Source organism: Sycon ciliatum, chromosome 8, assembly GCF_964019385.1.
Source record: "Sycon ciliatum chromosome 8, ocSycCili1.1, whole genome shotgun sequence".
NCBI lineage: Eukaryota > Metazoa > Porifera > Calcarea > Leucosolenida > Sycettidae > Sycon > Sycon ciliatum.
Window position 1 is genome coordinate 31,258,878 of NC_088650.1, and position 26,937 is coordinate 31,285,814.

Here is a 26,937-nt window from a genome sequence, read left to right on the forward strand (position 1 = left end):
TGCAGGACAAGGAGCATTCGCGAACGATTGGCCAACCGCTTGATATTGAGCTGATGTTACACGTAAAAGTCGTTGCAAGCGAAAACGTGCCGGCTGTCCAAGCAAGCTGTTAGTCCATGTCATTAGATAGTATTATACCGGTGCATGTGCCATTAATTTGGCAGCTGATTTTGACAGGACGAGTTGACCCGTACCCGTGTGGACATCATAGACTGATGATAGAGCACAATCGATTGGCAATGACTTTAACTTTGGAGCGTTTGGAGAGTTGGGGAAACATTAGTCTATGCTTCGTCGTAGATCAAGAAGTAATTAGTTGTACGTAGGGGAAGGATTGCGGTTTCTCCGTGAGAGCTGACGGATGGGACTGATCGACGGTCTACCGGACACAACCTACATGTACATGTACACATGATGTAGTACTGAAGTAGATCTACCTGCCGCGTAGAATGAGCGTTCACGTGGTGCAGAATGCACAAAATGCACGGTGGGCAAGTGCGTGTGCTAAGTTGGATAGAAAGAGAGGTGGAAAGGGCAGAACATTGTGAATGTCCTCTACTCTAGCTAGCTATGGGCAATGTCTAGCGGTAGATCTACATGATATCGTAGCGAGTGTTGTGGATCAACCGTCCAACACATGCCATCAAGTCCTGGATTTTCGTGGATCACAAAATCCACTATTCCTCTTACAGCGCAGGCAGGCACTTCAATCTTCATTCCAGGACCGGCGGCTGCCCACCGTCACATAGCTTAGCTTTCTGTTGCTCGAAATCACCTCACATACTACTACTAGTACTAGTATGCTTGCTTGTCCCGCTCTCCAGACTGTCTCAGTTCATTTCGAGAAGATAGCATGTACCGTTAGTACGTGTAGTCACTGTCTGTACTATAGTGTTCATGGTGTTTGGTATGACCTTTATCGTGACTGTCGACAGGTCATTGTCGGCATGATACATACCGTACGCGGTAGCCATTCCTCATTAGGTGCCTCCACCATTTTTTCCTGGGCAGTATTAACCGAACGCAGACCTTCTATTCCCGTAACCTACTCCACTGAACCGGACGGTAGACTACAGTCATAATAAAGTGTATCAGAATCAATAATATTATCATCAGACCCTGACCCTCAGCTCAGCCCCTGTGTCACTGTCAGGTCAGCAGCAGCATCAGTAAACAAGAACACTCTCCATTGACAGACTCAGTCAGTGGATTTGATCTAATCTGAGAGTAGAGTCTTGAAATAGACTAATGTTGAGTATAGCTTGCTGGACTGTTAAACTTACAGTCAGTGTAGCCACCCTTCGCATCACCCCTTTTACCTCTTACTCGAGTCTAGCCCCCAAATCCAAAGCAAGACTGGGTCACCCACACTTTTCTATTCCACTGGCACTGCTGAAGACGTGAAGTAGATCTACCAGCTAGCTGACGACGAGTGACGTGACTTGGTGCACTCGACTGGGCCGGCCACGAACGCTCTGCACCCAGATACCTAGGCTATAGTAGGCTATACTAGTACTAGCTGTTGCTCTTCACCCAGAACTGCATGTGTATTCCGTGCAAGTACTGGGTGCCCCTCGGCATCACACAGTTGTCAAGGTCGTTCACAGCTCACTGTGAGGTTCCCCGTACCGTCAGTCGAGGGAACTAGTGAAGCAGGAGTTGCACTGAAACCATCTTGTGAACGTCTTGCGCCCCACACTCCTGCCGTGCAGCCTCTAACGGAACAGGCAGGTTTCCACCCCAGGCGGGCTGCTGGAAAGACGACCCGACAATTGGATCGTTCCTGTCCCTGCCGTCCGGGTTTGCTCCGCATTCGCCACCTGGTGCGCGGTGACGACGAGGTTTGCAACGACGTAGATCTACGTGGATTGTGAGCGGTCTAAACAGGTAAGTACCACCTTAGGGATTGACATTCATGGTTTGCTTAGCTTTCCAAGACAAGATCGGGGGACCTTATTATGCAAGTTACTAATTAGTTTCTTTTGATTCTGAGTGAATCGGGCACCACGATGCATGATTGCACTGGAGGAAGCGCACCCTCCGCATTTTGATCCCGTGTCGTTGTTGCCGGATTCATGACACGACTGTTGGGTGGCTCAGGCATGGCGGTGTATCGGTAGTGGACACTACATAGCCCGTGTACAGTGGTGAATGTCTGCCTTGTGGGTCCTCCGAGTCCCGACTGGAGTGTTGAAACAGTACGACTACGTTGACGTTGACGGGTCGCGCGTTCCGAACAGCATTACTTGCGGCAGTTCTCCAAAAGGTCCTGTACTGCTGTAGTGCAGGTTTGCCGGCTCCTTGTGCACCATCCGCTCAGGAAACGGAAATGGAGACTATCGCCGTATCGGTGCCGCCCGCCGACTGTCCCGAGTGTACAGTGTACTACTACTAGCATTACATGTGCTGCAAGACGGTGTCGGTTTGTGGAAACCTTGCTCTAGAGTCTAGTGCCGTAGTGGTGTTGGCAGCAGTAGTAGTGCAGTGCCTGTTGGCCTGTGATAGCATTGTGTGCGCCAGATTGGGTATCGCCTTGCGTGTCGATGGTAGCAAAGCTACACATCACTATCACTATTACGTTGTACTTCCTACCATTACAAGTCCTCCCTCGACGTTAGTAGATAATCTCTGGGCCATGAAAAAAGTTGTCTTGTAACGAGACTTATCTTGTAACACTAACAGGACTTGAAGCTAAGCCTAAAGGTGAAATAGGTACTAATTCGTACTTACCTTGGCTACCCTGGATACAACATTATAATTATTGTCGACACTTCAACTCGTTATAAGGTAATCTCCAACAAAGCTCTTTCTTGGAAGCAAAAGATGGTGAGATGGTGAGATGGTGCATATCTACGACTACATGGATATAATAAGTTGTGTCTTTCTGTTTTCTGCTATGTGTTTTGGCCTTGGTCCTGAATGGTCAATATTATCTTATACTGAGGGTTTGGCACTCCGGGGGGGGGGGGGGTCCTGAGCAAAGGGTCGTTATAACGAATTTGATGTACTATTAGTACTACTACAGTACTAACGGATTATGTTGTAACCTGACCTGTAAACAGTTGTATACTAGTAGACCAGGGGATTTCCGATTTCTATTTACTATCGGGTTTTACTATCGGTGTTTATGTGCTATTAAACCGTACTCGTTATAATGAGGGAGGACTTGTACATTGTCCACATGCGGATACTAACACACTTTAATTTCTGTGTAATTTTAATTTCGGTAACTTCGGTAGAGAAACCAGGCACCTAATTATTTTAGATTATGCCTAAAAGGCGCTAGAGTATGCACTGTATATGAACGGTAGGCTGGTCACCTAATTCTACATTACACCTGAAACCTGGCAGGTCTCTGACACCGACATTTTAGTACACCTAAAAATTACATGTCATACACTAGTAGTAGCACAAAGTGACTTTAGCCGTGTACATACATGTAGTTGTGTACTTCAGTAACAGGAATGCATGGTTGTGATGAGAACGATAGAGGATAATAAAGCCTTTCAAGGGTGATCTGTGGAAAATCCCAGAGAAGGATGCATTGCTGCCCTTTGGCTCCAGTGTTGACTAGCTTTTAGGGTGAAAGATAGCCATTGGAGAGCTGGACAAACACTTGAAAACTCAAGCTACTTATAAAACTGGGACTTCCTCATCAAGCAGCATTTTACAGAAGTAAAGAGCAAAATATCAGCAGATATAGATGTACAGTCATGTACATGTAGATGTGCCCTGTCTTATTGGCAGTTAGTAGAACATGGTGTATGGAGAGGAAGCAAGGTGGCAGTGTTGTTCAGAGTGCTAGAATGCCTAGAGGGTGGGGTGTTGCAGAATACAGCACAACGGTGGACCAAGGTTGTGTTGGTGCAACTCTGTGTGTTATCAGGGGCGTTGGAACCGGTGCGGCAGGTGTCCAAAGCCGTACCAGTAAAATCATATTGTGATTTTGAAGCAATAAAATACGGGCTATTTGGGTCTAGTTTTCCAATTTTTTTCGGGGGGGGGGTGTGGCGGAGCCCCCCCCCCCCTCCATTCCCGCCACACACACACCTGCCACTTCATGACCCACAATGTCGAATACCTTCTGACGCCCCTCTTTATGCTCATAATGCAGTCTGAGGTTTAGTACCAAAGTACGTGCAATGTAAATTATAGCATTAGGTAATGGAGCATTTATGCACAGAGGGCTAGGCTGCAGTTCTGGCATTCCGGATCTTTGATGCGCCCAGTTTCAATTATGTCCAAAGGAAGGAGCAGGTGTTTATGTAATAGTAAAAGATGATCTTTGCAGAATGACGTTTAGCATGCCATTGCATGAATGCGGCCTTGTACTTTATCCGTTTCAAGTGTCTGCATGATCATAATCTCCCTAAGCTACTTCCACGTCTAAGTGCCAGTGTTCCAGATCAATGGTGGACATTTTCTTAGTTAGGGATCATTCACAACCGAATCCACAACTGAATGCCAATATTTTCTAGAGAAGATATGATTGGCTCATTGGCTGTGGGCACTGTGCAAGCATGGCGTTGATGACCTACATGTACATGAAGTGAAGGGCGCCCTCCTGAGTATGCCCCAGCAAAGGTTGTGCGACCCTAGCATTACTCTAAACTCTAAAGCATAGCTTAGTTTCTAGGGTATTGCTCTAGCAGCAGGCCTGTCTCCCAACCACATTCCAGATCATAGCCCTAGGGTACTATAGCCTAATAAGGCATACACTCAACTCAACTCACTGATGCATGGGCACTTGACTTGAGCTTTCAACATTGACTTGTTGAATCCATGGTCTTGTCCAAGGAGACTGAGTGAATTCTCAGTTTACAACGTTGACTGGGATAACCAGGCCGGCATCAGAGTGGATCATGGTTGAAGTTTGTTTAGAAGGTACGGTACTGAGAGCACAGACGGAGAGCACATTAATAACACAAGTAGTCTGAGTACTCACGCTCCAGTATGCTTTGGCTATAGTACAATGCAGTAGTAAGTGTTGCAAGAACTGCACAGCAGGATGTCCTGACAACTTAGTTATTAGTTTGTGTGTTTGCTGGTATGGTATGGCATCATTCATGAGAGGTCTGGGAGGGCTTGGCGCTGTTTCGCCACTTCTGCCAAGAGACTCGGTGATTGTTCTTTGATGGGCAGTTCATTGCATCACCTTGTGTCCACATGTCCACACACACACGCATACACACACACACACATTATCATACCATGGCATGTTGTGCTGCACCATGCTGGTAGCACAGAGCAGGTGTGGACTGTGATGTAAGCCAGCACTAGCTGGCAAGCAATGCTATGGATCCATCACAGGCTTCACTGTTTGCCATTCACAGGATGCATTACTGTAATAGAACACTTCCATTGGTGCAGTCTGGTTTGCACTGGTCTTGCCCAGCATTAGTCTTGACACTCCAATCTACAACAGAAAGTGCTGGAATGCCTAGCTTCCTTGAGCTTGAGGTGGATGGAGGGGGGGATATGCAAGTACTGGAATACCAAAGCTTGGTAGTGATGTAACAATAGCTTTTGATCATTACACCAAGAGCCGATTCATACAGCTCACTTGTATTTCGGTGTTGCAAAGGTTAAGAAACCCATTCAGACGTTGACAGTCCCCGGACGACACGGTCAATAAGACCATTAGAGGAAATGCAGCCAGATGGCCTCACTGACATCATTACGGTTACCGCACAGCATGGCACACTACGAGTACAGTCCTGAATTGCATCCCATCATGACGGAGTCTTAATACCAACATGTTGACAGGTCTAGTCTAGGGGTCTGGAACGGTTCGGTGGCTATTAGTCAGGCTAAGATATAATCTATTGGCACCAGGTCATGCAGTGACAGTCCACAAAGCCACCAAGGAAGACCACACTGGCGAATTGTTTGCCTGACCGAGTAAGCTGGACCATAACAATACTTGCTGCATATTGTGTATAGTACGGTACATGCATATACACGGTGTTGACTTTCTCTTGTGCTGTATTTGCCATATGCAGGAATTAATTGTTTAGAAGGCTCGATGAGAGCATCCAGCCGCAGTGCTTCTACGTGATATTCACTGTGTTGTGTTGTGTGTGTCCATTCTCTTTACTTGCTCCTTGCAGACAAACAGCAGCGTGTTGGTACGGGCAAGCTATTGACGAAGAGGATGGCACTCACGTTTGGATTTGTCCCGGCCTCGGTGCACCGCAACGCCCTGGAGCAGCAGTCGCGCCGGCAGCAGGAGAAGATGCGAATGTCGGCGGACATCAACTCTTCCGTTACCATGTCCTCGTCCGATGCAGAGCGGAAGAGACATGCCAAGGTCAACCCCAGCACCCCAGGCTACAACGTGTCGAATGTTGTCGGAGGTACGGGCACTACTAGGCAGCAGACCAAACAGAACCTGAGAATGCCACATGAATCTTTCACAATACACAACAGGACCGCCAGAAACGGTTTTTGATTGGTCCGGTAGTCACATGACAGTTCATACTTTGTGTATGAGATGACGGGCACACATGACCTCCTCAGTAGAAACATGTGCTGGTGGCCGAATAGTTGGTCCGTCAATAACCTGACCAACCGGACCGGTTCCGGCGGGACAGTACAGTAGAACAGAGTGGTAGACCAGGGTTATAGTTTGTTGCAACTCTCAGCAACACCTCCGCTGGCTGGGCCCTCTGTTCCTTGTACATACACCAGCATGATCAACACCATCTACCATGTCAGCAGCGGATCCAGCCATCTCTACTGGGGGGGGGGGGGGGGGGGGGTTCCAGTTTAGTCAAAACTGAATATCTGATACATGTACACGGTCACGCGTATGGTTGCCAGTAGTACATTTACGAAATTTAGGGCGTTCTACGGAACCCCTGGAACTCCTCCTGGATCCGCCCCTGCATGTCTGATGTTGATTTATGACTACGCTAGGAGCATGTTACTCAGAGTCACCCTGTCTGAACAGCAAGATAACCCTGGTAGTGTACACTGTAGTACTGTGTGCGATGCTCCTCTGCCTTTGCCATGGCATTGAGCACTCTCAGCACGCCACCGTGACTGGGAACATCCTGTGTGTCTTTTCCAATACTTCCTCCGCTCGGAAAAATTAACCCTTGCCATTTTTGTATTCACGTTCTAAGAAGCCGCAATGCTCAAGAGATTCGGTTCAGTGGAACAAAAACACTTCGGGACAAAGAGTTGATGCACTTCTTTGAAGTTTGTTCACTATTGTACCCCAAAATTTACACCGCTTGAGTCTCACTCAGATTCTTCATTGCTTGATTCCTCAGAGCTTGATTCACCAGAACTGACAGGTCGATCAAAGTCATGAAGTTGCTGTTTCCGAAGAAAGTACATGTATGCTCGTTCTCTTGACATCTAGCTGTTTGAACTTCATCGGACCTCAGAGTGATTGGCCGAATATGTGCAATAGCCCACTACTTCAGAGCATGATTGTGGCTGTTTGTGCATGTGTGTGTGTGTGTGTGTGTATGTGTGTGTGTGTGTGTGTGTGTGTGTGTGTGTATGTGTGTGTGTGTGTGTGTGTGTGTGTGTGTATGTCCTCCCTGTACTGTCCCGTTTTGCTCTGTATAGCTGCTGTGGTATCTGGTGTGCGTGCAATCGCCAAAGACAAGCCGCTGAAGGGACCGGGTACGTATCTCCAACCGGCACCATCCGGTAGTTGTGTATGCTATGGTACTCTGATATGGTACTCTGATGCATTGCATCTCACTGAGTTGTGTGTACCGTAGCAGCAAGAGTCCACTATCCCCGCACTGTGCAGGGGGCGTCGGAAGGTATTTCGACATTGGTGCGGTCATATAAAGAGGCAGGGGGTCCGGGGGCTATCCCCAGGATTGTTTTGAAAATTGGGCCCAAATAGCCCATATTCGATTGTTTCAAAAGTCCGAAGATGAAATTATAGGTGCGGCTTTGGCCGCACCTGCCGCACCAGTTCCGACAGCCCTGCTGTGCAAGGGGGTATCCCTACCATCTGCAATGGGGTTCTCTCTCTCTCTCTCTCTCTCTCTCTCTCTCTCTCTCTCTCTCTCTCTCTCTCTCTCTCTCTCAGAGTCTCTCTCTCCCTCTCCCCTCCCTCTTTTTCTTGCAAGCTCTAAGAAGATGTGGTCCTAGGAAGGTTTTGTACAGCCACCTACCTGTGCCTATATATTTGGCATAGTGTACCCATATGTAATTTGACCCCGCTTCCTATTTCACACCTTCGCGTACGCACATGCACCTCGTATGCACCAGCGGTAACTGTTGCGTGCCTGTGCTGTTTACATGCCTACTCTGTCCCTGTGTTCTCGACTTCTCCTTCTGTCTTCATCAAGTATAGTTTGTAATTCCTACCCGGGAGTGTGATGGTTGTGTTGGACTGAGAGAGTGTGCATGGGCATTTATCCTTAGTGCTGTTGCAGTAACGCAACGCTTGGTGTCAGAAGTGTGATTGAAACCCACGCCCACCTACGTGGACCAGAGGTTGTAACTCCTCCCCTCCTGCCCCATTTGCTTCAAGCGGTATTTGTGCTAATCATAGCGGGTCTGAACAGTCCCTTGCAGCAAACCCAGTCATGCTAACATAGTATTTGTCTTTGTTTTATTCTGTGTGTGTGCAGATGTAGGCTCGGATGGTTTCATAATCGTTTCCAATCGTAAGTCAAGTCAGCTATTGTGCTGCCAGTACCAGTGCTTCTGTCCATCCATGTGTTTAGTAGTTACACTTGAGTAGTACTACTAGCAGTATCTTGTAACACTGCTTGAACTCCTACAAGGTTGTGTATGTTCAGTGTTGCTCCACTACATCCGATAAGCAGAGGTCTTCAAGGATGCTCCCTCTGTTCATCCGTGGTGTACCAGGCGCGTGCGCCGGTGCCCTTCAAGGGGGGTTTCCGGGGGACCTCCCCCGGGAAAATTTTCAAAAAATGAAGCAAAATCCTGCATTTTGAGCGAAAAAAGGGAGGTTCCGGGCACCCAGGAACCCATACGGGGCGCGCGCCTGTGTACACCGTACCGTTACTGAGACTGCACACAGCTATTTGTTGCTGTTACACACTGGGAGAAATAGAGGCTAAGCTTTCTTGGAACTCTGATCCTTACGTTACCTCGTGACCATCAGGCAACTCAGCTTCCTCTCTTTCTCTCATGTGGAAGACTCCGTCTGCCCTGGGGTATTGAGCACTCTTCGAGCAGTGGAGCCCTCTACTAGGGTATGTCTGTTGCTGCTTTGCGTGTGGTAGTGATACAGTAATCAATCACACTGCTCTCTCGTTGTTTTCTTCATTTTTGATGCAGCGTTCTTCGACGATGATGACTAATCAGGATGTGACTGCTAATCTCCTGCTCACGACCAATGCACTTGCCCAGGCTCCCTGTATGCACTCCAATCTGTAGGCCGGGAAGATCAGTTGACAGGTAACCTGCAATCCATGTGGGGTAAGCTGGTAAGATGACGTCATAGCTGATCCGCCTTCAGTTGAGTCCCTCGCGTGGTGACAACTAAGCGTCTTCATTGGCGGGCGCAAGAGGATCACTCTTCACAATGCTGCTCATGATATCTGCACTCGTATACTTTTCACCGGGATAGAAAAGCATCCGAGAGAAGACGCGCTGGTACAATCCACAGATTTACTAGATTGGGTAGTATGGTGGCTAGCCATACCTCAATTTTTGAACTCATAGATAGATGCGTCTCTTCACAGTTGCTGGTCATTATGAAAGTAGTGCTACCAACAGATGCCGTCCTTTAGACATGTGGACAGCTAGGACATCCACCCTGGGTCCCACGTGCAGTAGTACTAGTCGTGTAGCAAGCTGTTGAGTTTGATAACTTGGTTAAACGTGCTCTGATTCTAAAATTGATATTTTCTTGACGCAGTTCTAATTCTAATTTCTAATTTGTAACATTATAATTCATTCCTTGCCGCCAGTCAAAGATAAAAATTTCATAACTTAAATGCTGTGTACTTAGATCTGAAATACTCATTTCCAGGTTGATAGCTTTTTAACACACTACGTAGCACATGCTGCTACTGAAGGTAATGCTCATACAGCACTGCTCGCCTACTCCAGGTACTGCCGTCTTGGGGGCACCTCTTTGATGCCTCTTAGGTCACACAAATGACTTCAACGAGAAGCGATACCAATTATTTTTAATTGTCGTAAAACATGTTAACTTCCATGCAAACAGTATGTGTTTTAAATTCGGGCAGCTTCCATTCACAACGTCCCGGGTTATGGGACATTGAAGTTCTACCGTAATACGTCACCGAGGTGCCTCTATCCTAAGTTACACCCTGCTTGATCTTTGTCACTGAAATAGGACTGCATCGCCAGGAGAACTGGGAGATGGTTGGCGGTGTTGCAGTTCAGGGTATACCTGGTGCTTGCAGCGGCATGGCACAGTGTGTTTACACAAACTAAGCAACATGATACTGAGCACCTGGGGTTCTGTTGAAAGGTAAATTTTAGCGGGGAGAAATTTCAAATTTTAGTGCTTTCTGCATCTGAATCAATTCGCGATGAACTATTTAAGCGATCCGAGCTTCAGACTTAGTGCGAGTTTCAGACTTAGTGCGAGTTTCAGACTTAGTGCGAGTTTCAGAGTTTAAAAAAAATATGACCAGAACTGTACTGTTCATGCAAAAATTTAAGCGAGAACACTCCATTCACTAAAACCGCTAAAATATCACTGGCGCTAAAATTTGCCGTTTCACGTAATGTAGAGTGTATTGTGTTGAGACTGCGGTAGCTGGATGATTGTGATCTAACGTGAAACTCAGAGTCGCAACATGGCTTCCTCTCTCTCTCAGTACCGTGTGGGACTAGCAAATTGTGTTTGAGTTGCTGAGGGGCCCCGGTTAACTGCTGCCCGTGATGGCTGAACTGTAGGGAATAGAATACTACACCGTCTTTGAAGAGCGGTCTTACCAACCAGGTTGTAACTTGGCTGATACTTCCTGCAAATCACAGTCCCCAGTGGTTGGTGCCTTGGTGGTAGTTGTCTCAAATATTCTGGTTAAAATTCACTGCATCCATGTTTTCCTTGTGCCAGGCCACGAGTTCCCAATTAACTGTGGGTCGCAGCACGGCTGGAAAAAATCCTTCCGCTTCCAAACAGGACTTGAACCTGGTACCCGTTGTTTCTCAATCATGGTCTTAGACCATCCCACTATGCCTGCCTGAATGGGATTTTCGGTCTTTGACCACTTTGCTGGTGGGTCTGATCTACTCACCTCCCACGAGGGTGGTGTCGTTCCTGGGGATGTGGAAAACTCGGCATTTGGCCGAGTCTCACGCGAACCGTGAAATGTTTTAATTTTTTCTGGTTATAATAGGGACGTGCAGTAGCGTACTGCCAAGACAAGAGCATACTGAGCTCTCAGCTGCTAGCTGTGAGTTTATAGTACTTTCAATACTGCTTGGAAGTAGGATGTAGTATTGAATACAGTGGGACACCATACCCAGCCACACCTAGTACCTCCGCTGGTCCAACTGGTACTAGAACTACGGCATTTTCAGCACCAAGTCCTTGACACTGTGTGACACATGGGTTTGCCCTTGACTCTTTTAAAAAATATTATTATGTTGACATAAGAGGCTATGTACGTGCAGCTCCTAGATCCTGCTGAGGCTCGGCTTTTGTGCTGAGTTCTTTGTTTTGGTAATCAATACTTCAAGTTGATATTAGGTACTGTGACATGTGCACGGAAATCAGTACCATGAGGTATTGCATGTGCTAAACTAGCCATGCTCTGTAGTCCTGTGGCAGCAAGTCAAAGGCCACCGCACTCAGTGCTCGGGATGTGCCTGCTACTTCTAGAAGTTCTACACACGTGTAAGAATCAGGGAAATTATTCTTGGACGCACTGTACCACCTTGTGTGGACTAACTCTGCTACCTTGGGGATTTGCCGGGAAACCTATCTACCGTGGACCAGTGCAGCCTGTGCTTTTGCCTATTGGGAATAGTAATGGCGTTATCTCTTGCGGAATGGGTGTGCAGCTATATCTATGTGGCATGGAGTATGCTCTAATCAATGATCAACCATCATAGTAGTCACTGATGCAGTGATGGGACTGAGGCATGCAGGGTAACTCAGGGGCACAGTTATAACTGACTCAGTCACTCAGCTGGCTTTTGTCTTCTTCTGTGTCAGTTGCATGTACGTACATGTTACAAGTACATGATTGTGTTACATTGTACATCATTCAGATAGAATACCCATACTATACTATATAAGTGAAGCAACTTTATAACGCGTATGTGTTCATATATTGTGATGCTCAGCAGCTGACTTGGTGTTATCTTTAACCCTTACTCACACAGCATGGATTTCAGGCTAAACCCTCTCTACTCCGAAGTGGCATGCAAACGATCCAATCATCAGCGGACTAAGCTTGACTATAAAAAGTATTAAAGAACAAATGAGAACAAAGGAAATAATAATTATAGCAATCAAGGTAGGGTCCGCAGGTTGAGTACAATGACAGCACTAAAATACCAAGGTGTGATTTCTCACAAAAGTGTGCACAACACAAGGGTATGAGAACTAAGCGTGGCATGAATCTTCTACAGTTGAGGGAAGAGAATAATCATTGCGAACATATTCATTATTTACGCTGCAGACAGACAGGTACTAGCAACTTGTTTCGGGGCCAATGGGGCCTCATCAGTGCAGCTGGGAGCTGAAATGGAGCTGAATTACCAGCCATGACGCCGGGCTGTAGTGCTAGAGCCAGGTTCAGTGTGTGTAGTACATGTACATGTACATGTACATGTATATCGTATGATTTTAAGAGTGGACTGCAAGTTCAACTGCAACTCAACTAAATTACTTCGAAGTACTTAGATTAGAGTATCTCGAGTCGCCACTGGCACTCATGCACTACACAGTCAGAGCGTCTCAGCCGTCACGATTCGCGGCCTGTGCCCATGACTAACATTCTGTATGAAACAATCACAACAATACATGTATCTGTTTTTAGAGGTTTGCAATGGAGGGGCAAAGGTTTCCTCGAAATACTACTGCGATGGTGTCTCTAGTGTACAGCTGACTGTATAGTGTTGCAATCATCCCGGGACTCAGCCTGCGTGGCAATCATCCCGGAGCTCAGTCTGCGTGGCAATCATCCCGGGACTCAGTCTGCGTGGCTTGCAGACCCAACACAACAGTGTCTTCACATAAGCCAGGAATATTCCCTCCTCCGCCATGCAGACGGTGGCCCACGCATGTATGCACTTGGTATGATATAACCTAACATTGGGTAAAAACCAGTATCAGGAGTAGTCTCCTAACCCCCTAGCATAATGAGGGTCAGAACCGGGTGCGATACCCATATGGTTCAAATGGTCCGCAGGGACAGGGGCTCTGCCAACCATGGAAGGTTAATGTATGCACTTGCTTGCTGTGATAATTATGTCAATTGTATTGGGCAAGCAATCAATTGATGGTTCGTGTTTTGCTCCCTGGGCATCATGGTTTCCATGAACTTACTTGGCTAGCCCGGCTACGTTTTCACGGTTTGGTGAACCCCCTCTGACTGTTGTCTTATATTCTAGCCCCCCCCCCCCCCCCCCAACACACACCACACTGGGACACACACACACACCTCACACACACACACACACACACACGCACACACACACACACACACACACACACACACACACACACACACACACATGTCACCCACTGTCAGTAATAATAATAGGGCGTCATTGCAGCAACTAGGGCTGAGCCGGGTAGCATTTTCTTCGGGTATTGGGTAATTTTACACGGGTAGCATGGGTACCCGATCGGGTAATGTTTCCATGGTAACACCACAATGTCCCCCTTCCCTTACACACTGGGTGGACATGCAGAGTATTACATGAATTATTTGTACACGTGCACTGTACATAATGTCATCTAGGACTTCGGGTTTTCGGCCCTACCCGTCTACCCCGAGGTCCTCATATCACGGGTAGCACGACCAGGTACCCGTGCACACTAGCAGCAACCATTGCACTACCCAGTAACATAGCAGCTAGTAAGTACATGCAGTAATATTAATACATCATGGTCTACCATGGTCTACATACAGGCCCCACCATCTGGCACTTACACATTCACTTCTATTAAAACTACAACTAGTAGTAGTACAAGTACAACAGAGTCAGTGATTATGACAAACAGCCATGTGCAATTATTATGGTGGCCTTTCAGCACACCGGCCAGGGTGCATTCTTTGCCTAGATCAGAACTTTTTCAAATAATTAATTCCCTCACTACATAGACAACTACTCCCTGCTACATACATGTACATTCACTGCTTGTAGGAGACGGAGTAGATCTACCGACAAGGCGACAGTCTGTTGCAGTGTTGGTGGAAACTGAAAAGGCAACCTGTCAACAACCCATGGCATTGGTATGCAGCGAGTCACTGCACTGTGATCCAGTCAACGATTCCACGCGTGTGATAATCCAATAAGGCAATAATTATGGCAATAAAATGCCGTGACTGCATAGCTAGCTACAGTGCTGGCAACTGAAATCCGACCCCCTTGGTGGGGCGGTGCGCCGCCAAGGGGGTCGGATTTCAGTTGCCTGCACTGTAGTTGGTGCCTCACAACGGCGTGCGTGCGTGCGTATTGAAAACAACGCAGGCGGTGCATGTCTGGATCAACAATGCGCAGTTCCATTTTATCCAACTGCAAGAGTGCAACACTCACTCACCAGGTCGACTCTGACTTCAGACTTCAGTTCAGCGCTAGCGGAGTTCACACACACTCTCTCGACGAGAGGAGCACACTTTCTATTTTTGCCCAGCATATCTGCATACACACTCGGCTCGCGTGAGCGAGTTCAAGCGTGAACGACGTCCTCATCCGCAGGATCCGCAGCTTGTTCAGGTTGATGTGTGGCAGGAAACGCTTCTCCAGTACAACACATAGGAATTCTACGGCAAATGAGTGCCGGTTCATAGAAAATCATGGCAAACGGTGTCAGTTTATCCTATCGCACCATGCCTACGTACGTTGTCGCATACTCTTTACCCTGCCATGCCACCCTCACACACTCACATTATGCACAATCTATTTCCTCGGCAAGCTGCAAGGCACGGACGGCCCTAGCTAGCGCACTTTGCACTTGCACCGTTGCGAGGACATGTGCCAGAGGAACGAGGTGCTAAGCGCCGTCGTCACTGCAGGCGTAGATTCTGAACCTGGTCGAGATAGAGTGGGTTATTGCACTTCGCACCCATACCACGCGCCGATGAAAATAGTCACAATTGCCATTTTCGTGAAAATTCCGCTCCGCTCGCGCCGTGGTGTGCCAAGAAGTGCATGGTGTTTGTTGGAGTTGGAGACAAGCTCGCTAGCCTTTACTTAGGCATACTACTGGAAGTCATGATAGCGGCCGAGAATAGTGTGCTGGTATCTGCCATGTAAATGTCAGCGTGGCATGCAATTGTGGATGTCAATATTCGTGTCCATACGAAACCAGTGTCATTTGGCGGTCAACAGAGACTTCAGGCAGGGACAGATGGAAAATATGTGCTAAGCCCCTGGCCTGCCGAGCTGATGTTGGATTGATAACCGCCGTGGTCCCAACGTCGGTAGATCCTGAGCTAAATGGAGCAACGACTGATGTAATACTGCAATACTAACATCAGCAAGACGATGTGTACTCGCTTCATGTAACGTTGGTAAAGTGGCTGTCAGGGCGCAGGTCACCCTGAACTCTGTGAACAGTGCGGAGGACGCCCGGGCTGCTGCTGCGGCACATCGTCCGCGTGAAAACCTGGAGTGAGTGTTGGACTACGCTAGGCCAGTGATCTGACCCGAACGCTATGCGCGGAATGATCGTCAATCTCAGACGAAATTCCGCCCATCAACAAAAATAATTGTCCAGACTCTTCTGCGCAGTAGTTTCTGGGAGTTGTTGGCAAATGGATATGGATTTGGCGGTTGTTTGCCAAGCAGTACGGAAGCAGCTCTGCTGATTATAATAATTATTAGTGCTATGTGACGCTGAGGCGCCTGAAGTCTGTCATCTATCTGGATATGCTTTTGGTATTCCAGCACGGAGCTGTGAACTCCTTTCTCTGCTGCTGCTGCTGCCGACATCAGTTGACCTCTGTGTGCACCCTTCTCTTAGTGTTTGTGCTAGCCGACGGAATGCTGAATCTTGGAGCAATGAGCGTGGACGCTGCGCCGGTGTTGTCGAACGATGCAGGAGTTGATGGCTGGGATGTTAACCGGCTTGCAGACATGTTACACCTCCTGAGAAGAATACACGACAGTGGTGCTGTAGCGCCTACCGTGTCCACTGCTAGCCACCAGAGTCATACAGAACTGCTGCCGGTAATAGTTGAAGCATTCGGCGTAAGGTCTGCAGGCATCGAGCGTAGTTCAGACGCCAATGGACTGTTCGATACACTGAGCAGCGTGGTGAAAGCGTTTGGCGCGGCGGGCGTGAAGCGGGTTGGCGCCCACCACAGACGTATGGTCAGGGCTGCAGGTATGTGACAGCTTGTGCAATATGTGAATTATCTACTGTATGCAATCATGTGCTATGCCTTAGTTGTCTCAGGTACATGTTTTGCTTTTAACCCGCAAAGGAGTTAAATTCCATTGCATGGGGCCCAAGTCGACCTTTAAATCCTTTCAACTCTACACCAACTGTTACACTTCTTTTTGCACCAATAGTGCTTTCTGTTAAAGACGCGTAGTTCCATACAAAGTGAAGTTCGCTACATCCCTCGCCTACTCAACAATGTACATGTAATACATCTAGTGGACTGGTTTTGTTGTTGTAAGGATTTTTTGTAAATGGAAGGCACCATACCGGTAGAAGTTTTGAAGAACAAATGAAACGGGTGGTGTCGAGTTCGGGGATGTCACAGACTGAGTTATTTAGGGAACTGCTGTAAGCGGAATGCACCATAGGAGTGAGTGATCTGCAATGGCTGGTATCGAGTTGAGGATGTTACAAACGCACTGTATTGTGTAAGGAAGTATTTGCTGTATGCGGAAGGCACTACAAATGTACAGGCGTGGAGTTCACATACAAACAGGCGCAGTCTTGGGTGCACATACAGTTATTTGGGATACGGTGGATTCGGGCGTGATTTTCCTGAGACCAGTCTATTATTAGGCTGTGGTGCTGTCATGCTCTGACATCTCAGATTTTAAGAATGCACTGCGTGATGTGAAATAGGCTGACCACGGTCTCGTTGTAGTCAACTGTTATCTCTCTTTTCTTTTCTTTTTCTTCTTCTTCTTTTTCTCCCTGTGGTTGGTTCGTCACGCTCACATCCTTATACTGGCCATGTTATGTGCCATGAAATGATGAAATATAGTGATAATGATCACGTTGTATCAGCGTAGTGCAGTGCTGTGGAGCTCCACTCCGGCACTGGTGTTCATACAACTGACTGGGTGGGACTTACATGACTGCAGTCCTGGTCAACCGTACATGACTACGGTAGTTACTCGCGTAGAGAACATGTAGGCAAACAGTGATACCGGGAAAACATTAGCTAGCATCAGAACTGATACCTACGATAAGGCTGAAAATGCACACACACACACACACACACTACAATATACACTAAAACACACACACACATACACAGATACACACCAGTGTGTGTGTGTGTGCGCGCGCACAGGTGTGCGTTTGCGTGTGTGAACTTGAGCCGTCAGCTCCGCTATATATCAAGAAAAATGTAGGAAGCAGTATAGAGCAGACCTGAACATGATACAAGTAGTACATGTACTTTCAGTTTGTATGCAGGACACTGGTCACAAGTTTTGTCTGCAGCAAGGAAAAGGATGTAACCATCCTGCCACTCCTGCTCAGTCCTGTAGGACTAGGTAGGTTGCAAGTTCCGTGTGACATGTGCGGGGGACTAACGGTTATCCTGTGTGCAGAAAGTCATGGCATTGTTGCTGTAGTGTAGTAGTAGTAGTAGTATTAGTAGTAGTAGTAGTAGTAGTACATGTGTACCTAGTTCAACACTGCCCTGTGCCACTGCAGTCCATGCATACGTAGCTCCAGGGCACTGGCTGCATGGGGCGGCTGGCGACCCGACCTCCGTGTTGCAACCCGGGGACTTCCTTTAGTGTTGCACAGCATTGCCTGGACAACTACATATGTACTACAGTGTAGTAGTAGTATGACTTCCTTGGGAGATTATAATAATTATTATTGCAAATAATGCTGAGTAATTACACTAAAAACCAGCATTTGCCAAATGGAAGGAAGAATGAGGAACGAGCGGGAATGAGGTTGGGAGATGCTTGATAAAAATCTAATCATGACTCGTGACTCCACACAAAGCTAGTGCTCATGATCAAGGATGGCATTGGGGACGTAGTCAGCAGTACCGGAACGGCCCCCGGCAAATAAACTGTCAACTGGGTTGGACTTCTGTCCATTGGTTTTGAACACAAGCATGTTGTTTGGCCTCTAGCTCTGTCGTGGTAGGGAATTCCACTCCCGCTATAACCGGAAGATAGCGATCGGTTGGGTAAATACCCGGCAATTGCCCCTTTTATTGTTGTCCTGAGTTTGTCCTCATGGACTTGCAGAGGTGTGAAGTTGGTTTCAATAGAGTCATTGGCTACACTTCCAACCTAGTAGTTCCCATGAACCGAGGGGTGTGTGAAGTTAGGAGGCACATGTTTCCCGACAGCTGCATTGCATGATGCAGGAACTACTGTAAGAGTTGAAAGTGATGCGAGTAAATGTAGCTCTCACAATTTAAAGTTTAGCTATTTGCTACTTTTTCGGGCATAAAGTTTACAAACCCTGCCGGCACATGTCCATCTTTTAGGTCTAGTACGAGGAGAGAAGAAGTGGTGTACTGGTACCGTTTCTTGAGCTATCGATGGATTTTTTTCTCAGTGCCACGTAAGAGACGTATCCATCTCGCCTGTTTAGGGAAGACAAAGCAGCAAGGTCATCCAGACAGGTGGCACAATGTGTACCCGAATGTGAAGTACTTACTCTCACAGTACAATGTACACTCAAACAAGGCCTTTGAAATATAACAAGGCACTGCAAGTCCACAAATCGTCAGCGCGTGTAAATGTCAGCCTTTACTCCCTCTGTATGTATACTGTGTCACGCTGTACCATGCATACTAATAATTCAGCCGCGCTGAATTTTAGACCCCGAAGGCTGAGGCCGGAAAGAGCCGAAAATAAATAGGCGCCGAATATAAGATTATGTTGATTTACAGTATGGAGTGGGATAAGCACTGGGAGTGTAACTCTCCTTGCGTATGGTTCAGTGTATTCGGTAAGAACTAACACAACAGTATGTACGTGCTTGCGGTGTGTGTTTTGTGCACTCCAGAAGCACCAGCCAGCGGAGCTGTGCTCAACGACGGGACAAACGTAGACAGTGAGAACGTCACAACTACTGACGTAGACACTCCAACAGAGCCGTACCTATCCAACACCACCACCGATGACATCACTACCCGTCACCTGCCCAGCAACTCCATGGCAACTGCCAAGCCGATTTCGACCGTCGTCACGGCAACCACGGTTGTGGTGAGGAGCGAGGGTGCAGGAGGCGTCAATTTGAAGGTCTTCCACCTGCTGGTCATTGTCTGTGCCGTGTTCCTCTCCGGTTTCATTGTCGGTGGTCTCTCCGTGTGGCTGATGGCGGCGAGGAGGCGCAAACGAGGCACCCGCGCTGCCAACAGTGAGGTGGTGGCCAATCCGATATTCGAGCAGTCTGCCGACGGATCACTGCAGCCACGGCACCCGTCCCTTCGAGCCCTGCCATCAACGATATCCGCAATCACGCACCGCTTCCATCGGCCCGGCTTCGAGGAAGGATACTTTGTGCCCGACGAGGGTTGGGCTGTGATCACTGCCAATATCAATGTTGAGGACATGAACATTCCCATTGGCAGTGCAGGTAGCACGACAGTTGCCGGTGCTCTCGAGCCAACGCGCGGCAGATACAGCCATCAGGGTCAGGGTATCGGGGGCAACATGATGGAGGTCGCGTCCCCCGCTCGCCGTTCGCCGGAGCCCAGTGATCGAAGCCTTCCGGCCATTGAGTACAGCGAGTCGCTACAGCGTTTGGCAGCTGCTGGCAATGTGCTGGACACACGACAATCACATTTTGTTCTGGAACCTACGCCAAGACAGTCGTTCGAGGACACGTCGTCGTTGTCCGTAGTGGAGAGGGTGACCGCGCGCAAAAGCCAAGTCTCAGTGGGCGGCCATAGAAGGTCAGCTCAAGGAAGATCCTGTAGCCTACCAGACGCCAATATTCCCGAACAGAATCTCAGCGTGCCGCTGCAAGACTTGGCATTGCCCGGTGACAACGTGGAGGCGGATGCAAGGCGGCACAGTGTGTTTAAGTCGTGCACACTACGACGGGTTTCCTCCGACAATGGCATAGCACTGGACGATCTCTACCGAGACGCCACGGGCATGGCTGGCGGACACGAGGTGGAAGTTGTGCCCCCGTCCGCGCGAGCCTCGCGCGACGCCATGGAAAGCCAATCCGAGCCGGGCAGTCCTGCAGCCGCTGCCACGGCGGCTGCAGGACGTGACATGCAACGCCAGCGCATGGACGTACACCGCACACTGGCGCCCGATCGGCAACGCCGCTGGCGCACTCGTCTCGACAGCGGCTCTGCGGGCGGTGCCTGTGTGAAGACAGCCAGCGACTGGCAGGCGGCGGATACAAACGCTGCCACTGCGGCGTACGCTCGGCCGGCTGACATGGCCGCGAAATCGCACGTGTCAGCACCTCCTGGCCTCGGCCGCGCTGCTAGTGATCACGCCATTGTGGGTTACAATGAGTTTAGCTCAGTGGCGGCAGCGCGACGGGACCAGTTCCGCTTGAGTCCAATGAACAAAGACCGCGTTCTTAGCTGGATCGAGAGCCAGGAGAACATTCTCCAGAGCGACTTTGACTTCCATCCATCGTCACCTATATCTCAATCCCAGGTCACGCCTCAACCGCACGAGCCGGCGGCCGCTAATACCGAAGACGCAGAAGTGCCGCCAAAGCGTGTCGGAGATGCCAGCACAGCGCGCTCCAAACTAGCCGAACCCGGTGTGCACTATCACAGATCGCTCGACGAGACGGTGGTAGTTGGCGAAGGTGGAGGTGCCAGAGGAGCCCCTCTCGGCGAGGAACAGCCTGGAACAACTCGGCAGCAGCCCCTACGAGAACCACTGCTCGCCAGCCAGACAGCCCAGATAATGTACTCCACGTCAACCGGGGTGATGTTCCCCGCTGCCACGCAGACACTAGAATCGATCATTGCACCGCACCCCCTCGCGTCCCCTCCAGATGAGCACGACCAGCCGCCGACTGCAGTGTCTAGTTACGAGCCACGGATACGACAACGCCAACACCAGCATAGTGATGCGCCGGCAGCAGTAGAAACAGCAGCAGCAGCAACAACAACAACAGTAGCACAGTCTGTGAGTCCCAGTCAGCGGCGCACCTCCCTTCGGCCCAGCGTCACGCGCACGGACACCAAGACAGCGCAGCGCTTGAGCATGCACCCTGTTGACGTCATGGAGCTTGATCATGGAGTTAATTATCCCACGGAAGGACCTCCAGGCACACTCGAATAGGATGGAAGGTGCAGAACGTAGGAAGTCCTGCTGCCACCGCCTCTTTGAATCCCAACCATTTGAGCGTTGATCTTTGTCCCATAGTAAATTTGCTGTGCCACGCGTACGCATAGACCTACATATACGCACACTGCTTACCACCTATGTAGACATACAAGTCAAGAGAGAGAGAGAGACACTTAGCAACAAACCTTGCTCCCCTCACACATCCAACAACACCGTGCTACTACCTGTTGAGACATGCTGCAGCGAGACAATGATTTCTTCCTTGAATGCAGAAATTTTCTATTTGCTTTTGCATACATCCCCATCCAGATCACACTGTACGATGATCTAAGCAGTCTGAAAAATATAAATTATACCGTGCGTAGGATTTTAGGATTTATGAAACGCGGCAATATCAACAATCCGGGTCTGTTGACCCTGTGCTAGGCATATCCAGATGAACAAATATTTTCTACTTTTTAGTCTTACGATGTTCTCAAAACTGAAACCCTTTTCGAGACGCGGAACAAACGGAAAAACAAGAAAAATCTTTTTTTTAAATATTTGGCAATATAGTCAAGGTATTTGCAACAGAACAACAGTACTTGTCCACTATTGAAATCGTTACCTTCTGACCAGAGCATTTGCTGTCATGGAAACATGTGGTAATGTGTGTGCGTGTGTGAGAACGGAAGTGGGGCAGAACCGTGCGTAGACGGCGTTAGAATGAGTTCACTAAAGAGTAACGATAGACTCTCTCACGAATTTCCATAGCAGCGAATAATGATTGTGAGGATTTTTGAAGAACGTTTCATCCTTGCAAGAAATCACCAGCAGGCATGAAGAAGACGGGACTGCTTCCGTAAAATTAACGTTGCATGCAGAGAATGTTTCGAATATGAAGAATAATTTCATGAAGGGAATCTCTCATTGGCTTGGGTCCGACATGCTCAGGAACGTGTTTAGCTGGGTCACTAAAGAATTGATTCTAAACGTATATCAAAAAAAGGCGGCCTTTTACACAATGCAATACAAGCCATTAGTATGAGTAGAAACTGCTAATCACTCACTTCACTGTACACACACACACCACTTGCCAGCAAGTGGATGGGTCACAGCTTCTTTCTTTCTTTCTCTCTTCCTCCAGTGCTGCATGCCCATGCCGAGCACCCAGTGCAGGCCAGGCGTGGGTTTCTAGAAGCGCAGCAGCTTGATTGGGAAGTTCTCCGTGATAAGATGGTCGTCTTGCAGAACAATGACGACGTTGGCCTCAAACTCAACCTGAACAACAGTCATACAGTCATTGAGAACAAGACAACACACTGAATGCATTCCTACTCAGCCATTACATCATCACAAATTCCTAGCAAATGGCATCATATCCTGCATGTTCAATTGAAGAGTGACATCACACAGTACAACGACCCTGGTCAGACTCAGTTGTCAAGTAGGTGCATGAAGGGATGATGGTCATGCCAGCAAGCGCTAAGCAGTCATTCAGCCAAGTGTGCACTTGAACTACAAGACCAGGATACCTGGGTAACCCCTAAGCCTAAAACGGATGCATGTAGTTCACGGGGCATTCAATAGAAAAATTCTCTCTGTTACACCAACATGATTGTATTGTTATCAGATAGTACATTTATTTATAGTGTTCAATTGCTCGCAAATTCCAGCGCAGGCATTTGCACAGCATTCGTGACTCTCCGAGCCTCTCAGTTTCTCTGTCTCTGTCTCTCTGTCTCTCTCTCTCTGTCTCTCTGTCTCTGTCTCTGTCTCTGTCTCTGTCTCTGTCTCTGTCTCTGTCTCTGTCTCTGTCTCTCTCTCTCTCTCTCTCTCTCTCTCTCTCTCTCTCTGTCTGACTGTCTGTCTGTCTGTCTCTCTGTCTGACTGTCTGTCTCTCCAGTACATGTACATGTACAATACAGCCCTAGTACTAAATCAAGACTAGCAGACTCAGCTGTACCCAGTCCAGAACATGTACGGCAACTTAGAGAATAATGACAAGAACAGTCACTGACCTTGAATGTGTTTGTTGCAATTGTCGGGCACGTGAACAGACGCGGGAAGCTCATGAAGACGGGAATTGAAACACCGCGTGCCACGTCACCGTCTGCAATCTGGATGTTCTGAATTTCAGTAGCGTCCTTTGCGTAGCCTTCAGCACATCCGCAGGTCTCGACGCGAACAAGCTGCAGCTCAATGGACTTGATTGGAATGTCGGAGTTCTCCACTCTCACATTGCCTGTCAGCGCCTGCACATCGACCACATGTGCACAGGTAGATACATAAGTGTGTGTGTGTGTGTGTGTGTGTGTGTGTGTGTGTGTGTGTGTGTGTGAGTGAGTGAGTGAGAGAGTGAGTGAGTGAGTGAGTGAGTGAGTGAGTGAGTGAGTGAGTGAGTGAGAGAGAGAGAGAGAGAGAGAGAGAGAGAGAGAGAGAGAGAGAGAGAGAGAGAGAGAGAGAGAGAGAGAGAGAGAGAGAGAGAGAGAGAGAGAGAGAGAGAGAGAGAGAGAGAGAGAGAGAGAGAGAGAGAGGAGTGTCCCACCACCCTGTACTGTACTAGTAATGGTCAGTTGCTGCCATTACTAGCACTACAGTATATACATAAACACTAAAGGCACAGTAAAATACAACCTCTCCAGATAACAGAACAAACTACAACAAGCTGAAGCTGTGTTCAGAGCTGGCGTGCGTACAAGGGAACCTGACGTTATGCGTATTTCGCAGGCTTTGGAGGCATCATGCAAACGGAAACAATTCAAACATACTGCAATGAAAATTCCAACGTTCGTATTTATGAGCGCATGTCAGGCGCACACAGAAGTACATACCAGTCACTTTCATTGGTGGGGTAAACGATTTAGAAAGCCAGAACACAGTTTTCGGCACGCATGTACTGCAAACGCACCACGTACATGTAGATGCGCCAGTTGAGAACACAGCTAAAGTCTCATGTTTCTATTGCAGGTCGAACACTTTCACAGGAAGTGGTAACCTGTATAATCAAGGTCTTACGTCCATGATCTTGCACGATACAGAATCTAGCGTTCCCTTCACGAGGAACTTGGGCACGTTGGCTCTCTCCTTGACGTTTGTCAATGAGTCTGGCGAGACAGAGAAATCCACTGGCGACACGGTTACCTTCTCCTTCTGATCACGGTACTCAAGAATGAACTCAGTCTACACAGGAAGTAGCAGCAATATCAAAATGCAAACGCACACGGGTACACACACACACAAACAACGCACGAGCAGACACAGACACAGACACACACGCACACAGAGGCTCAGATGTGCAAATTAGAGCTGATGATGATAAAAGCCCGGAAAACAGCTATACAGAAAGCAGAGACGTACGGAAGAGAACAGCATAAGCCAGAGAGCAGGAAATAATCCTGCACCGTGTCAGACAAAGTGGCAAAAGCACTGGATCAACAGCAGGGTAAGACATAGAGTTGACAGAATGCATGACAACATGCACTGTAAGGCCTACTCGGACACTAGAGACCCATTCCTACTCGTGCTGAAACAAACCCCGAGATACGAGACGAGGGCAGGACATGCATTCGTACACACGCGGCTTTCCGCAGAGACATCGAGTAGGAGCGTTTTAGTCGCACTTGTATGGGCATGCGCAAGGTCTGCATTGTCACACCTTTTAGATCAACCCACGTCTACACTGGCCTCCATCTACTAGTTTATACATCTACCAGTTTATAGCATTAAAGACACACACACACCACACACACACACGCACACACACACACACATATGCACGCACCATACACACACGGACACACTATACACACACACACTACACACTACACACACACACACACACACACACACACACACACACACACACACGATAAGTACCTGCTTGGTGAGGTCCTTAGCGAGCAATGTCCGCTTCATTTCACATTTGAGCAGGTACTGGATGTTGACAAATACGCCATGATACGTTTCATAGAGTGTTCGGTTCGGCTTAGCCTTAAGTGGTATTTCGAACGGGATCTCCGTTTTACCAGCCGGTAGCTTACCCGGCTTAGCCATTACCATACTATTGTCGACGAGCTGCAGGCAGGAGTGCACACACACACACACACACACACACACACATGTGCACAAACAGCAATACATTTAAGTATCCGCTGACCCTCCCCATGTCCTGTCCGCTCCACCTCAGGCTCATTACTTCATTGGTATTTCGTGTTTCCGCAGCACACTGTAAACAACATCTCTATATGTATTAGGATGCAACGACTTGAGCATCAATATCTGGCCATTGGCCCTCCATTTGTCACGGATCTGAAACGTTCCCGTCATGCCTGCCTCGCTTCATTTTATTCCTGTCCAACTGCATGTGGCCAATGTGGTCCAATATTGGTGTGCTGTGAGCGATCTCTGTGACTATTCTTGCAATCAGTGTTTCAGTAAAAACTGAAAAACTGAAACACAAGTACCAAACCTGTGCTTGCAATATGCATCAAAACCGCTTCAACTGTACAAGGGAAAAGCAAGTGATTAGAAGACTTGCTAAACGAACAGGTTCAGTCGAGAGCCAGACCATAACTTGGTACACGACCTTGCCACTCCATGTGAGCAAATGAACAGAAAATGAAACAGTAAAGAAATTTGATAGTCACCTGGTTGAGGAAGAATGGAAAGGGGACATCTGACAGTTCATATCAGAATTTTGAAAATGAATAATGAAGGCAACTTACTGTTATCGGCTTTAGCGAATTATAGAAAGCCTCGAAGAGTCCCACACTTCGTGCACTGAGCTGTAAGGTGACTGTGCCCTCCATGCTAAGATTGATGCCATTATGAGCTATTTCACTTTTGCTGTTTATTACCAGGACGCCAGCAATAATTTCGCCTTCTTTGAAGGTCTTGTTTGCACGCTTTATCCGAATTTCAAGAGTCGCCATTTCGCGTTCAAGGCAGCTTCTCCGCCGAGGACAATCCGAGTAAAGCAAACAACAAAGGAAAGAAAGAGATGGTCTTCTACATTCCAAAAGCAAACTGAGAATGATCGTCTTCAACAGCACTTGATCTTGAATTGAACACGACTTCTCATGGAAAAATATTTGAAGTCCAGACGATCATGTCATCGGCAGGGAGTAGTAAAATACCGGTATCTTACTACTCCCTGATCATCGCAGAAGGCCTCCTACAAAAATTGTAGAGGTTTGAGCTGGGGGTATTGACGAATTGACACGAGTTTTGTTTGATCTGAGTATTACAGAGTATTACAGCATCCGATTTTGTTGACGACATTGCAAACCGGCTACAATTTGTGGTGTTTTTCGAAACGAATTTTCAGTCAACCGAAGAAAAAGAAAGCAACCAACA

General features: G+C 48.0%; 3 protein-coding genes across 4 annotated transcripts; 2 read left to right on the forward strand and 1 right to left on the reverse strand.

Annotated features, from left to right (window-relative positions):
- Positions 1-1,095: 1,095 nt before the first annotated feature.
- Positions 1,096-10,286, forward strand: LOC135822733 (uncharacterized). 2 transcript variants are annotated; one of them, XM_065335559.1, is made up of 5 exons: positions 1,096-1,887; positions 6,111-6,356; positions 7,582-7,638; positions 8,607-8,642; positions 9,283-10,286. In XM_065335559.1, the coding sequence occupies exons 2-5, from the start codon at positions 6,155-6,157 to the stop codon at positions 9,303-9,305; spliced, it is 318 nt and encodes a 105-aa protein (XP_065191631.1). In that variant the 5' UTR covers positions 1,096-1,887; positions 6,111-6,154; the 3' UTR covers positions 9,306-10,286. The 2 variants fall into 2 exon arrangements, with proteins under 2 accessions (XP_065191631.1, XP_065191633.1); XM_065335561.1 differs by lacking the exon at positions 1,096-1,887 and adding an exon at positions 5,817-5,901.
- Positions 10,287-14,761: 4,475 nt separating this feature from the next.
- Positions 14,762-21,637, forward strand: LOC135822722 (uncharacterized). Its single transcript, XM_065335548.1, has 2 exons — positions 14,762-16,492; positions 19,337-21,637. Exons 1-2 carry the CDS (start codon positions 16,036-16,038, stop codon positions 21,592-21,594), a joined length of 2,715 nt encoding a protein of 904 aa, XP_065191620.1. The 5' UTR covers positions 14,762-16,035; the 3' UTR covers positions 21,595-21,637.
- A 479-nt stretch (positions 21,638-22,116) lies between these two features.
- Positions 22,117-26,654, reverse strand: LOC135822728 (vacuolar protein sorting-associated protein 26C-like). Its single transcript, XM_065335555.1, has 5 exons — positions 26,307-26,654; positions 25,459-25,656; positions 24,598-24,762; positions 23,601-23,834; positions 22,117-22,860 (listed from the first exon to the last, which is right to left on the reverse strand). The coding sequence occupies exons 1-5, from the start codon at positions 26,511-26,513 to the stop codon at positions 22,774-22,776; spliced, it is 891 nt and encodes a 296-aa protein (XP_065191627.1). The 5' UTR covers positions 26,514-26,654; the 3' UTR covers positions 22,117-22,773.
- Between the last annotated feature and the right edge of the window lie 283 nt (positions 26,655-26,937).